Source organism: Ursus arctos, unplaced genomic scaffold (genome assembly GCF_023065955.2).
Source record: "Ursus arctos isolate Adak ecotype North America unplaced genomic scaffold, UrsArc2.0 scaffold_2, whole genome shotgun sequence".
NCBI lineage: Eukaryota > Metazoa > Chordata > Mammalia > Carnivora > Ursidae > Ursus > Ursus arctos.
Window position 1 is genome coordinate 27355840 of NW_026622874.1, and position 15595 is coordinate 27371434.

Sequence of the window (15595 nt, forward strand, 5' to 3'; positions counted from 1 at the left end):
TATGAAAGATGCAAACATAAATAAGACTAGAGTCTTCTGCCCTCAGGGCAGGTCTCCGACTCCGGTGGGGCAGGACTTGATTCTAACCACCCAGATCAAACCAGGATGTGCTAAATACTAAAGAGAGGTGGAGTATGCTATGGAAAAACAGAGGACAGATACATGGAAGGAAGAAATCATTCTACATGGGGAAGCTGAGCTTTCACAGTGAAAACAGGTTCTTTGGGTACGTGATTAGGAGAAGTAGCCATACAAAAAAGTAGCAGAGACTCCTGTGTGTGTCCATTCTATGACTATGACTATTTTTGAATCTTAAAACCAAGCAAAGTTTATTTACATGCCAAATAAAAACAGTAATGCCGGAGCACCTGGGTGGCTCAGTCCGTTAAGCATCTACCTTCAGCTCAGGTCATGATCCCAGGGTCCTGGGATCGAGCCCTGTGTTGGGCTCCCTTCTCAGTGGGGAGTCTGCTTCTCCCTCTCCCTCCCTTGCTCGTGCTCACTCTCACTCTCTCTTTCAAATAAATAAGTAAATAATCTAAAATAAAATAAATAAAAACACTATTGCTTATCAACCACATAAGACTTGCCCAATAAATAAATCCGCTAATTATATTCCTCAGTCTGTTTTTCAACCTTCGATGACTGTATAGGTGATAAGTATCTCAGCCTATATTCTATGCCACTCTCTGGACCACCGGGGATTGGCATATATTGTTACAAACAGGCAGAACCAAGCTCCTCACATCCTCAGGGGGAAAACATTTCATAAGGCTACCATTTTTTTTAAAACTGCACTTCAAAAACACGCCCCCTGAGAAGAAGGGGAAATTTCTGAATCTTAAAGAAACAATTAAGACCCATCCTCCAAAACCCTACAGCCCCGTTAGAAAACAGATGGCCCTGGCAAAGCTGTGCTGGAAGGTTGCCTTCAATTATCAGTCTGGTTACTACCAGCAGATGGGTACCCATGCAGCAAAGCCAAATTCAAGAAGAGGGAGAATCTGGCTAGTAGAACGTACTTGAAAACTTCCTGGCAGCTGCTGTGTTCGTGCATATATGTTCATTTCATCCTCAGAATAAGACAGAGCCTGTTGTAGTTACACTCCTCTGGCTCCTTTGTCCTAATCCTGCCTCCCTTCCGTGAGCTAAATGGACACTATCAATCAGGACTGACAGGCATCTCCGACTAATCTCAAGACTGAGAGGCAAACGTTCACCCCAGTCAGTGTTAAATTCTGCCAAGAGTGACCATCAAGGTGCACGGATGTTGCGGACTTGAACGAGCAACATTAAACTATAGAAACTATAATCGCTTGTCTGCTCTCCAGGCTCAGAGTAATCACCACTCAGATGAGATCACAGATGTGAAAGGAAAACTACCTTAAAGCACTTCAACAAGGGTAATGGAGCATTATTATTAGCATTTCTTCCCCAAATTTGACTGCAGCCAGATCTGCGTGATCCGGGCTAAGATTAGCAGAATGAGTTCAATGTAAAATTGTAACCAGTTTGTTTAACCACCTGCGTTGATTTCCCATTTTTATTGTGCAACCTATGACATATTTTCTCACCCTAAAAAATTAATCCAATCAAGTGGCATCTGCATCTGGACGAGGGGCCACAAAGCTGAGAAGACACTGTTCAAAGCTGAGAGCATCCCAACAGAAGGAAGCCAGGTAAAAAGAAGGAGAAGAGAAAGGGAAGGGGGCAACTTATGCTTGTTTATATGTCTGTTGGTCTCTCTCCATCTCTGTCCATAACTGGGGGCATGTAAATGAGTAATCAGCTCGATGGGAAGATTAACATGTCTTTCTCTACTCTGGCTCAGGCTCCGTAAATAGTTGTTTCTAACACAATGTTCAGCCAATCCTGGGACCCAGCAGGCTTATAATACTATGGCTACGACCAACCCAAGAATTTTAGGCCGAAATGTGGGGAAATGGACATCTGAAAATGGATCTGTAGGCTGCCCTTCATCAGCAATTAGTTTCCTGGGACCCAGCAGGCTTATAATACTATGGCTACGACCAACCCAAGAATTTTAGGCCGAAATGTGGGGAAATGGACATCTGAAAATGGATCTGTAGGCTGCCCTTCATCAGCAATTAGTTTCCTGGGACCCAGCAGGCTTATAATACTATGGCTACGACCAACCCAAGAATTTTAGGCCAAAATGTGGGGAAATGGACGTCTGAAAATGGATCTGTAGGCTGCCCTTCATCAGCAATTAGTTTCCTGGGACCCAGCAGGCTTATAATACTATGGCTACAACCAACCCAAGAATTTTAGGCCGAAATGTGGGGAAATGGACATCTGAAAATGGATCTGTAGGCTGCCCTTCATCAGCAATTAGTTTCCTGTGAGGCCACAGCCACTTAAGACTTGATGGGCTAGCTCGTTAGCAACAATGAGTTAAGCATACAAGGATGTATTCTCCTAGGCATCTCTTGTGTCCTCAAATGATTTGCAAAATTGGGCACTAGTCTAGAAAAACACAACAAAAATCCCTATTACCACAAGCCAGCATTACAGCTTAGCAAGCAATTCCACCCAGATCAATTCAGCTTAGGAGCAACAAGGGAAGCATCATTTCCTAGGGCCAGACAAAACAAATTTCAGTTACTGTGTAGCATTTCATGATCCCATCCATGAATGGAGCTGAATACGCCCCCTGCTGGGACGAAATCTCTATCATGAACAAGGGAGGGATACAGAGGATGTGTCTGTCCCCTTCCACCTCATCATTCTTGCCTGCCAGGCCAAGCTCCTCGGAGAACCTGGTATACTACAGCTCCCCAAGCTCAGGGAGGTCTCCGGGCAAGTGTTCCCTCATCTTGGCTATCACATGATGATATTTTAGTGCCTACCCCCCATGCGAGGGCTGGCACCGGATGTGGGATGAGCAGCTTACCTAAAGCCTCCTTTCACTTTGATACTAGATGTTCATTTTACCATTGATTGGGCCATGAAATCACATTTCTAGTACGGATATTTTCTTGTTGTGAGCAGCCTATCTGTTTACTAAACGCAGACAAGGAAAATTTCATTGCAACTGTCGCATTATTTCAGCATCCAAACCCTAGAAGCATGCTAGGCTTGTTTGTCCTTACTTGGAATTCGACACAGAAAGATACCAGAGTGAGAGAGGAGTAGAACAGGCAAAATGTTTAATGTGAAAAATCTCAAAGGCACTATCCCCTGCTCATCACTTTCTGTGCCTACGGGGGACAGCAAACGGCAGGAACATCAAAAGGTCATAGCTGTTGTGGAGACCAGGACAATGAACGGGTAGCCTGCAATATTTTGCTAATAAACACTCACGTGCTGGGCACTGGTCTAAGCACATTACATAGAATATTTAACTTTAACATTAATACAGTTTGGAAAAGGGAAGGGTATTATTAGCCCCTAGATGCAGATGAGTGAAGTCGGACTCAGAAGGCCTAGGTCATTGTCCGAAGGCCATACAGCAGGGAGGTGGCAGAAAATGATGCAATCTCAGGTCTCCCTTCCTCTAAAGCTACCGTTCTGCTGGGTAAATCACTTTTCTAAGGCCAATCCCAATTCAAAATGCAAGAGCCAGTTAAACCTTTGGAATTCTTGTTATCATCCTCAACAGAAGACAGATATCCACAAACATAAATGGAGGTCAATAGAGCTTGAATCCCTTAGCCCTGGGCTAGGCACTTTCACCGGACGGAGAAATAGATGAAATCTAGTTGCAACATGATATGCATTTGACCCCCAGGCTAGAGTTCCTGCTGGATGAGCTCTACAGTGGGCAAACCAGACCCCGTGGGGGCGCACATGTCTTCAGAAACACCTGCAAGACAATGTCCAGCCCACTACTGTGACTTGGCCGGGCAAACAGTGTCTGGACCCTCTTCACCAGACTACTGCTTCTACAAGATGTTTCCACGAGGCAGCCAGTGGAGTCGCGGGAGAGTTTCTGGCTGGAAGGAAAGCTCACAGGGGAAAGAGTTCGGTGCCAGTCTGCCTGTGGAAATGTTAGCAGAAGCATCTGTTGGTTGGTCCCCACTGGCCAAAAAGGCAAACATTTGTTTTGCTGAAACAAACACTCCCATTTGAAAATGGTCGCTGATGAAACCATCATCTGACACGAAGTTTGCTTCCACTTGGGCGGCTGGAGCTGTGGCCTCCTGTCCCCAGCAGCATGACCCCTCCGAGGCCTGCTGCTCTAGCGATCACCTCTTTGCTACTGACAGATGTTCAGATTTTGCAATCAGGATACACTTCTCAAAGCTGTGGGGATAAATACATGTAGACTTTCCCCATCTGATAGAGAAGCGTTTTTTATATAGAATTCCTTTTTTTTTTTTTTAAGAATCTTTGGTCTAAAAAATGATTGCAGAAGATTTAAAGAAGTGGGAAAAACTGTTTCCTGTGACATTTGAGAAAAAATTCCTGTTCTGCTGTACTTCTTTGTAAGATTACAGTGCTGATTTATGGTTTTAGTCAGGCTGTTTCAATCTACTAACTGTCCCTAAATAGTTCTCAAATAAGCCCTTTAAAGATAAACTCCAGGCCAGGGCACCTCAGCCAGTTAAGCGTCCGACTCTTTATTTCAGCTCAAGTCATGATCTCAGGGTGGTGGGATCGACCTGTCCATCAAGCTCTGTGCTGGGCGGGGCGTCGGCTTAGGATTCTCTCTCTCCCTCTGTCCCTTCAACCTCTACTTTCCCTCTTTAAAATAAATAAATAAATAAAACAAACTCCAGGCCACTAAATGAAGAGAAAAGCCGAATTAAAGTAAGTATGGATAAAGCCCCCATAACAACATCAGGTCACTCTCCTCGTATCCAAGCCACTGGAGAAACTTCATCCACCGTTTTGTGTAATAAGCATGAATCTCCAAAAAAAAGGACACTGTCAACCTTGCACATGCCAACATGACTTCGGAAATTAGGGCAACAACTAACAATGACTTGTTGGTTTTGGTTTGGGTTGGGTTTTTTTTGGTGTGGTTTTGTTTTTTTGTTTTTTGGGTTTTTTTTGAGAGAGAGAGAGAAAGAGAGCACATACAAGTGGGGGCTGGAGCAGAGGGAGAGAATATCAAACAGGCTCCATGCTCACTGCGGAGCCTGACACAGGGTTCAACCTCACCACCTTGAGATAGGGACCTGAGCTGAAATCAGGAGTCCAAGGTTTAACCAACAGAGCCACCCAGAAACCCCTTACAAGAATTTTAAATCTACAAATCCTTCATCTGTCATTGCTTTTGTTTATTTAAATCTATGGCTTGCCGCAAGGTTTTTAATATTTGATGACTCAAAAGCCAACCCTTAGACAGGGGATTTAAATTATACTTTCCATCACCAATTTTGTCTCTTTCCTCTTAAAATAGAAAATTCTATTTCTTTCCACTTCTTTCCATCCCTCGGGTAATCTATAAAATAATCTTAAAAAAAAGAAAAAGTACTACATGATCTTAATACAAGACATGGTTACCTATAATTGCTGGTTGCTTATTAGTAATCATATTCGAATGGAAAGTGGGGAAAAAAGCACGTATGTTCTATGCCATAGGTTATATACAAAACACTTGGTAATATTTCTGACAAATAAAAAGGAAAGTTATGTACGGTCATGATAAACAACGGAGAAACGGTGTAGGAATTCTCTTGTCCCCTCCCACTTCACCCCACACAGAAGCTGATAACTTCTCATCTTGATTCCATACTTACTTCACTGCTTCTCCTCAGCTCATTTTCCTTGACCTGACTCGCCTGTAACGCCTGTTCGGCTCTGCAGAACTTCTGCTTAAACTCTTCCAAAGTTTTTTCTAGCTGGTACTTTCCTGATGTGACCTGCAAAGAGGAAACAAAGGAAAATTTCATTTTTATGTTCTTCACTTTTTAAATAAATTATTTATTCTTAAATAAAACAGTCATGGAATATATAACTGATACCATCTATTTTGGATGAGACATGATCTATGTCACAGCTGGATACAACATTATAGGTTTAACTTAAAATACCATCCGATCAACTTGGGGCTCAGCAGACAGAAAATGAAAAAGGGCTGGGGCTGGGGAGGGAGCCACAGAGAGAGAAAAAAACAAATTTAACCACAAAAAAATGAAACAATGAAACAGTAATAAACAACCAAAACAAAAGTTGAGCTAAGAAACAAACTGGAAGAACATATTTGCCATATGACAGATTAAAAGTTATATATCCATGATACAACAAAGCATGTCTATGGCTCAATTTAGAAAAAGGTAAACCGACTTTTTAAGAGTAAATAATAGAACCAGACCATTTTTTACAAAAAAATACAAACGGCAAATCAACTTCTGAAAGAAACATCCTCAGTGGTAATCAAGGAAGAATGAAATGAAACAACGATAGATGACTTTTTCACTTAGTTGGCAAAATTTATAAAACCAGGACTATCTCCTATTAACAAGGAGGGGTGAAAGCAGGACCTCTCTTACACTGACCAGGTGAGAAGGTACATTACAATTTTTTGGAGGGCAATTCATCAGAATCGATCACAAGGGAGAATACACCTGCCCCAGAGATGGTCAATTTCACACGTGGAAACCTGTCCTACAGAAAGACCAACATAGAAACACCATAACGTTACCCAGGGATGTTACCACCAGGGTTACGATGAACAAGAAAATGTTGAGAACCTAAACATCCACCCATAGAATAATTAAATAAACTACAAAACATCTAATAAAAGCAAGGCTTAAGCAAAAAAAAAAAAACAACCAAAAAGCCCTTTTTTTAAAGGCCTTGGAGGAAGCCCATTAAACAGTAACAATTTATCCTGGGAAAGGAGTTTTTTGTTTGTTTGGGGGTTTGTTTTGTTTTCCCAACCTTGAATAGCTGGGTAGGGGACTAACTCCTAGTACAAACAGATGTCAGGGAGTGTCACCTCTCTCATTTTGGCTGCATTCCCATCTCTGGTTCCTCTACTAAGAGAGGTCAACATGTCCACCTGGTTATATCCTGAATTTGAGAGTTAACCAATATTTTCCATAAAATGAGACTCTATCTAAATGGCAGAACCTTAATTTTGGAAAATAAACGAAGAAGCAAGCACTAAGAAAATAAATGGAACTCTGACTATAGATGAATACCAGACATACTCCGAGAAAACTCCAGAATGTGTCACCCTAGGGTGCCTAGGTGGCTCAGTCGGTTAAGCCTCTGCCTTCAGCTCGGGTTGTGATCCCAGGGTCCTGGGATCAAGTCCCACATCAGGCTGCCTGCTCAGCGGAGAGCCTGCTTCTCCCTCTGCCTCTGCCTCTCCCCCCTGCCTCTGCCTCTCCCCCCTCCCCCTGGCTTGTGCTCGCTCACGCTCTCTCTCTCTCAATAAATAAAATCTTAAAAATACTACTATTAATAATAAAACAATACATCACCCTGTCAAGCAACATGGGTCAAGTCAAGAAAAGCATGAACACCTGCAATCCACCTGCCATTTTCCGGCTATGGTATTCAGTGTTTGCATGTTGCAGGTCAAGCTGGGAGCTAAACAGAAAAAAGCCTGTCCTCATCAGATGATATGCCCTATGGATACAAGTTCAGTAAGGGAAAGGAAACAGAAAGTACTGGAGGGTAGGAATCTATGTGGTGACCAGAGCAGATGTCATTGATAAAATGATGTTAGAGCAGAAAGCTCATGCAAGCGAGGTAGGTACACGCCCTACAGATCTGTCTGTACACAGCGCTTCCCGGGAGAGCACATGCGGAACGTGCTCCAACAGTGAGGAGGCCAATGAGTGAGGTGGTGGGAAGGCCACAGGGCCCTGCAGACCCTTGGAAGGACGTGGCTCCTCCTAGGAGAGAGACGGAAAATGACTGCAGTTGTGAGTAGAGGAGTGACGTCATAGGGACTTACACTTTAAAAGACTCACTCCAGCAGCTGGTTGAAAACCGACTGTGAGGAGCAAGTCCCGAAGGAGGGAGAGCGGCGAGGAGGTTAGTACAGTAATTCAGGTGAGAAATGACAGTGTCTTAGACCAGACAGGGGACCGGCGATGGTGAACAGTAAAACACAAAGCTAGACACCAACGTTCATGAGACAGAAATTCAGGGAGATAACAGTATCAGAGGGAAGGGACGGAAGAGTTTACTAACAACATTCCAGTTGTTGATGGCAATCTAATATTTATTTTATTTATAAAGCATATTACACAGGACTACCTGGAAAAACTAAAAGTAGGCAAAAGCCAAAATAAAACAAAATTGCTTAACTGTATAGTCCAGAGATAAGCAAAACTCAAGGTTGGTATAGCTTTTATAAAACTATGTATTGGCCATAGTCATTGGTTCATAAATGTGCAGTGCTACTGCTGAAAAGGATTATAAAAGTAACCTAAATGCACAATAAAAAAACCACCACAGAGAACGGCAGGAAATAAAAAACTGATTTCTGTCCAACACCATCCCCCTTTTTATATACAGTTTTTTATCATTTCTATTTTTACTCTTTTGATGGCTACTTTCATTAATCGAATACCAATCGTATAACAACATTATGGATTTATCAGTGGATTCCCACATACAGTAATACCTTCCTCCCCTACAATTTACAAAAAAAATTTTTTTAAGATTTTATTTATTCATCTGACAGAGAGAGAGACAGCCAGCAAGAGAGGGAACACAAGCAGGGGGAGTGGGAGAGGAAGAAGCAGGCTTCCCAGCTGAGCAGGGAGCCCAATGCGGGGCTCGATCCCAGGACCCTGGGATCACGCCCTGGGCCAAAGGCAGACGCTTAATGACTGAGCCACCCAGGCGCCCCATACAATTTACAAATTTTAGTAAAAAATACATTGGCTTCTTCCATTGCCTTAATATAATAATTTTAAATAATAAACTTAAATCTCTTTTTCTTGATCCAATAACTTAAAATATGTATCTTGACTCCCTATTAGGTAAAACGTATAAACATGCATTTCTAGCAATCTTTTTGTCTTCTCTCTACTCTCCAAGTTGTGCTCATTTATCCAGGGCCTGAGTTTATGGTTTTGCAGGCAACTCCAGGGGGCACCATTCAGTCATTCATAGTCCTCATGGGGGCGGGCGGGCAGGCGGGACAGAAGGACACACCATTTTGTAATTCACACAAATATACAGATTGGCAAAGAACAGACAAGTTTGGTAAATTTTGTACATTATATTCTGTAACATACACATTATATTCTCTAACTATGATTAAGTGTTTTGTTCCTACCTCTATTCTAGAACCTGAAAACCAATAAAACATAACTTATATTTACTCCCTTTTAAAAAAGTCATACAAGTCAGGTTTATTCTTAGCAGGGAGGGAGGGAGCACATGGAGGGTTTCTGGGGGTAGCTGACAAGATTCTATGCCCTGACACAGATAATGGTTCTAAGGGAGCATTCCTTATAATAATTTACCGAGTTGTAAATTTGTTCTAGGTAGATTTTTGCATATTAACACAAAGGTTTAAATATAGCTATACATATAATATCCACACATATGCAAAAACACATAGGCACATACAGACACACACAAATACACACACACACACGTGTGTGTGTGTAAATAAAAGTGTAGTCAGAAGAATCCTAATGGAAGACTGGGGTGTGAGAGAAAAAGCAGAGTTGACGATGACACAGTGATTAGGCCTCAGCGATGTGAAGGATGGAATTGCTGTTTACTGGGATAAAGAAGACTACGGGAGAAGCACATTTAAAACAGATAGCAGGAGTTCCCCTATTGCCCCGCTAAGCATGAGATGCCTGTTGGACAGGCGAGTGGAAATATCAGGTACACACTCACAAGCGTGCAGTTCAGAACAGGCGTCCCGGCTGAAGATAATATAAGGGTTGCCATCATAAAGATGAGAGGCAAAGCCATGATACTGGATGAGATCATTTTTGGAGTAAGTGTTAAATAAGTAAACGGATTATAGCTTTCAGCGCTTTGACTGTTTGAGGAGCATAAATTACTGGGGAGGGCTCCCACCTGGTGACACACGCAAGAACCACCGGAATATCACACCCCTGCACGGACCTTCAGGTCTGAGATCCTCACTCCCTCCCCTCTTTCTATCAATGCAAAAACCCAGACTTAGACTCACTTTGCTCTCTTCTTCGGTTAAGTAAGGAAAGGGAGGATAGAGCCATTCAGCAGCGGTGTAGAAAACGCATGAATAAGGAAAAGGGAGACAAATTGAGGAGAGAAATAAGCCAGCTCCCTACTTTATCCAGGTCAGCCTGCAGGATGTTGTGAGTGTTCTTGGCTTGCTGTAACTCCTGCGTGAGTCTGGCTTTCATCTGTGTGCTCTCCTGGTCCAGGGCTTGGAAGGTACGCTGTTGCCGGGACAGCTCCTGAAACACCAAAGGCACAAGCATCAGTCGGACTGCCGACGGGTGACAAGGAGACACCAGGGTGGGTGGCAAGCCTCCTATGGGATGGCCATGCTGGCTGAAAGAGCAGGAGACAACAGGGAGTCAGGCCGACCATTCACTTAATGATAAGCATAAACTGTTTTTAGCACTGGTCCCAGTGATCAAACACAGGCCTTCGGAGGGAAGGGGAAGGAGTCTGCTGGTTGACCACACGGAGACCAGCCAGCTTCCATCCCATCCCCAATATTAAATTCTTCATCTCTCTTTCGACAAGTCCAGGGGCAAAAGGGAGTAGACCTGAGCTGTCATGGTCACAACTCAGCTAGGAAATCAGACACTCAAAAATGGGGTTGAAGATACCAAACATCATAACACCACTTACAATTTAGAATGACAGCAAGGATATGCCATCAATCAACTTTGATAACCACATCGGGTAACACATTTCCATTTCCAGGCACTCTTATTGAAAGACTAGAGAGCCTCACCCCATAGGATACATCCTGCCAAGTTAATTCAATTTCCACTGGCAGCAATACTTCTGGAAAGGAGTCTTCAGCCCTAACATGTCTGCCAACGTCTTTCCCCACTGTATCAACTACCTCTCTAATGTATTTGCCAACCCACAGGTTTTACAAGAAATCAGAGGACACAGATAAAAAAGAACATTCTGACTACTGAGTCACTTCTCCAATCGAAAACTGAAAGATGGAAGTGTGAAGGAAAATATGGGCAACCTCTTCCTCACAAAGGAGTTCCCCACTCACAGAACACCCCAAGTGATAACAAACAGCCACTCTTTTCAAATGACGAAACTATGAAATGCCCAACAAGAGCCTTCCAGGCAAACTCCTCATGAATCCATTCACCTTACCTCTTGAAACTCCTTTTCTTTCTCCTTGAGTTTCTGTTCCAGAGAACACCTGGCGCTTTCTGCATTTTGTCTCTGACAACTCAAGTCTTCAGACAATCTTTTCAGTTTCTGTTCCAATGCAGTACACTTAACAACAAATAAAAATGGTCAATACAAAATTATTCAAAGTGAGAAGGAAATATTTTGAATTTTAGAAAAATTAGTCCTAAGATCTGGTTCAAGTTCATCTTTGTGTTTTCACATTTTTGTTTCACTAAAAGTTGAATTTTAAGTGATCAGCAGGGGTGCCTCACTGGCTCAGTCAGTAGGGCCTTGTGACTCTTGATCTTGGGGCTGTGAGTTCAAGCCCCACATTGGGTGTCGAGATTACTTAAATAAATAAAACTTTTTTAAAAAAAGATTTTTATTTATTCCCTTGAGAGAGAGATGGAAAGAGAGAGAGTGCGAGCAGTGGGGCGAGGCAGAGGGAGAAGCAGACTCCCCACTGTGTCGGGAGCCTGACATGGGGCTCGATCCCAGGACCCAGAGATCATGACCTGAGCCAAAGGCAGACGCTTAACCATCTGAGCCACCCAGGTACCCCTAATTAAATAAATAAAATTTTAAAAAGCAAACAAACAGAATAAAATAAAATGATCAACAAATACTAAAACCACTATAATTATTTTAGCACACCTAAAGTTTGTATTTGAGAAATATTAGAAAAAAGATATAAAATATTAGACCATTTAAATAACTCCTTCATAATTTGCACTACGAAAAAAGAAATCAGCATTTCTGAATAAAGGTTCATCTAATATTTTGTTGCATAGAAATGAGACGTTCAAATGCAGTGATGTGGACCTGTGTAGTTTTCAAGCTGTGAAATAATCAGTGGGTACCCATGACCCTCAAATGATAGTCTGTTTCAAGCATAATAGATTTCGTGAGAAATTTCAATATTAAAATGCCTCTTTCCGCAAAGCTCCCACTATGCCATTTTCAATTTTTGAAGGTTCACTGCACTCCAGAGAATATCACAACTAGTTTTTAAGCAAGCTGCCATAAGCAACACAAAGAACTTTTTCTTGTTGCCTTTGTACATAGCCAATACCCTTAAAATAAGTTTTAAAACATGAGCTAAATCAAAACTTAGGCTGCCCTTCTAAAATTAAATTGGAACAAAATGGCCTTAAATCATCAAGTACTGAAACCCATTCCTCTGAATCTTCCCCACAGTGTTCAAATCCTTAAAACGCTCTACCAAACAACTCTAAAGTTCCAGGAAAGAATAAGAACATTTCGTGTGGGTGAGGGAGAACCCCCCTGGTCTAAAAGAAATGTGCCCCAATTTGGCAAATCTCTCTTCAAAAGTATTTCTCTGAGAATCACTATAATCTCAATCAGAACTATTGGAAATATTAGAAATTTAATAGAAAAATTGGAGGAAAAGAAAACACTATGTAATACTTTGCCAGAAGACCAGACACCAATTATTAACTAACCAAAGATGAAAAAAGCAAAGCCAGTCATTAATGACTAAATGATTTTCCAACTATCAGAAATTCAAATATACCAAATTCAAAAAGAAAAATAATTGAGCCATTAAGACACCTTTCCATTATCTTTACTGTTCTTGAAATTTTAAATCCCCAAAGAAAAGTATCACAGAAATTATTCATAGTAACAAATATGGATCCAACAAATATTTATCGAGAGCCTACTATATGTCAAACACTGTGCTAGGCACGGGGGATGCGGCAGTAAACAACCCAGACGAAAATCACTGCCCAGATGATGGTCCAAATTTTGGTGGTTGACAATTCTCAGGGGGAAAAGACCCATGGCAAGGCAGAGATGAATGAACCCTTGGTGCCCTCTGCTGGTCCTCCTTCAAACTGCAACACATTCCACTAACAACTTTCTTTCTCCGCCCGCCATCTTATTTTAATTTTTTTTTATTTTATTTTATTTTTTTTTTAGATTTTATTTATTCATTTGACAGAGATAGAGACAGCCAGTGAGAGAGGTAACACAGGCAGGGGGAGTGGGAGAGGAAGAAGCAGGCTTCCAGCGGAGGAGCCTGATGTGGGGCTCAATCCCAGAACGCCGGGATCATGCCCTGAGCTGAAGGCAGATGCTTAACCACTGAGCCACCCAGGCACCCCTATTTTTTTTTAATTTTTTATTATCTAACGTTAGTCACCATAGAGTACATTCTTAGTTTGTGATGAAGTGTTCCATGATTCATTGTTTGCGTATAACACCAAGTAACAACTTTCTTACTACAAAACAGGTTTAAAAAGAGCCTTTAGAAGATACTTATATTTTATTTAAATTTTTTACAATGACATTCTGATACGGACAATGCACAATCCATGTAAGAGTAGCTGACCACTAGGTGTCATGAATGTTCCATAATATTCTAAAATAGTGTCCAGAGCTAAATCCTTGAAGCTATGTCGTATACGACCCTGGGGGCTCACTCAGCGCCCTGGGCCTGAGTTTTCATCTGTGAAATGTGGGTGCTGAACTCCAGGTTTGCTGCCAGCCTCAGTGTTTCTACATGATCAAACTTTGTATCCCACACAGTTTGCAAATACTTGGAAAAGAAGCATAGGAGAAACAGCATATGCTCACAAAAGCACATGGTATTGATTTTGATTAAATCAGCTCCATTTTACTTAATGGATAACTCTAATGGTAGGTCAAGGAACAGCACAAAGAAAGCATAATTTGCTTTCAGCAACACATTTGACCGAGTCCTACTATCCTAAGAGGCAAGAGGGAGAAAGGTAGTCTGAATTGTTAGTTAGGGAGATTTGTCGCTCACTGGGAAAAAGGAATCCAGAAAGCACTGAACAAATGAGTCTTAAGAACCTGGAGGAAGGTTTCTAAAAGAAAGCCAGAGATGTGTTCTCAGCACTGTCCTAGTCAAAAGTTTTAATTCATGATCTTGTAAGAAGAGACCTTATCACATATGCTAGAGAGAACAAAGATTCAGTGAGCCTGTCACACCAAAACCAGTAAGACAAAGTATAATAGGATAAGTTAATTCTTACCTATAGGAATGCCTGAGTTGGCAGAAATGCAACTGAAAATAAGCTTAAATGACAAGGAACTCAATGCAATAATAACTAATGTATTATTATAAACTCACGATGTGCCAGGCACTATGCTAAAGCCTTTACAAGTTATCTCAATCTTTACAAGCCTATGACACAGACATTTTTAACACCATTTTATTGATTAGGCAATGGAAGCTCAGAATTCAAAAGCAAAACGATTGGGATGTGGCAGAAGCAGGGCTCAAATTCAAGCCTTTCTAGCTTAGAAAACCAACCTACATACTCAGACTGCACAAAGTGAGTAAACATATAGGTCCAGGTAAGTCATGGTCCCATTGACCCTCCACTGCATTCTCATACAATGAATCAGTATTTATGAACAGTGTGTTTGTGCAAAGCATTGCACTAGGAGAATGTCTAAAAAATAACCCTAGACTACCACTTCCAGGAAGATAGAGTAAACATACATTTCCCGATCTCTCCCATCGAGAACAATTCAAAACCCTGCACAAACATTAAGAAAGCTCTGAAAGGGGAGAAGACTGAGTGACTAGGGGCTTTGGGACCCAAGAGAAAAACATGACGGTGCTGAAAGAAGAGAACCGTCAACCCAGAATCCCTGTATCCTGAGGAAACACCTTCCAGGATGAAGTATCAAGACATTTCCAGAGAAAGGAAAACGAAGAGAATATGTGGCTAGTAGACCAAACCTTAAAAAATGGCTAAAAGAAGTTCCCTAAACAAAAAGAAAATGATGAAAGAAGGAACCTTGGAAGGAATCAGGAAAGAAGGAAAAACGAGGTAAGCAACAATATTGGTATAAATGATAGAAAACTGGAAGAGAAAGAAAGTCTAAGTTATGTTAGACAGTTAAAGCAAAAATTATAACACTGTCCGATGTAGTTCTGAATGTAGGTAGAGAAAACGCTTAAGAAAATTGTATTATAAATACGGGAGGGTAAATGGATGAAAAGAGGAGTAAATTTTCTGTAATCCATTAGAGCGGCTTACATGACAACACCAACAAACCGATAAAGGATGTGTATATAAGGTGTAGTATCTAGAGCAGTCACTACCAAAGCTCTACAGAGGAACACATCTAGGGAGGGCTAGCAAGATGGCGGAGGAGCAGGAGACCCACATTTTGTCTGGTCCCAGGAATTCAGCTAGGTAGTTATCAGAGCATTCTGAACATCTACCAACTCAACTGGAGGACAAAGAAAAGAATAGCAACAACTCAATGAACAGAAAAGTAAATCTGAGGTGATATATGGAAAGACAGACTGCCAGCGGTGGGGGAGAGCCGCCGTCAG

At 41.7% G+C, this 15595-nt stretch overlaps 1 protein-coding gene across 1 annotated transcript in view; it reads right to left on the reverse strand.

Annotated features, from left to right (window-relative positions):
- CENPF (centromere protein F) overlaps positions 1 to 15595 on the reverse strand; it is a 64762-nt gene that overhangs the window by 26971 nt on the left and 22196 nt on the right. The window contains exons 8-10 of the mRNA XM_026509143.4: positions 11236 to 11361; positions 10212 to 10340; positions 5709 to 5831 (exon numbers count right to left, since the gene is read on the reverse strand). Coding sequence (XP_026364928.2) covers positions 5709 to 5831; positions 10212 to 10340; positions 11236 to 11361 — 378 coding nt within the window. The remainder of the gene's footprint in view (positions 1 to 5708; positions 5832 to 10211; positions 10341 to 11235; positions 11362 to 15595) is intronic.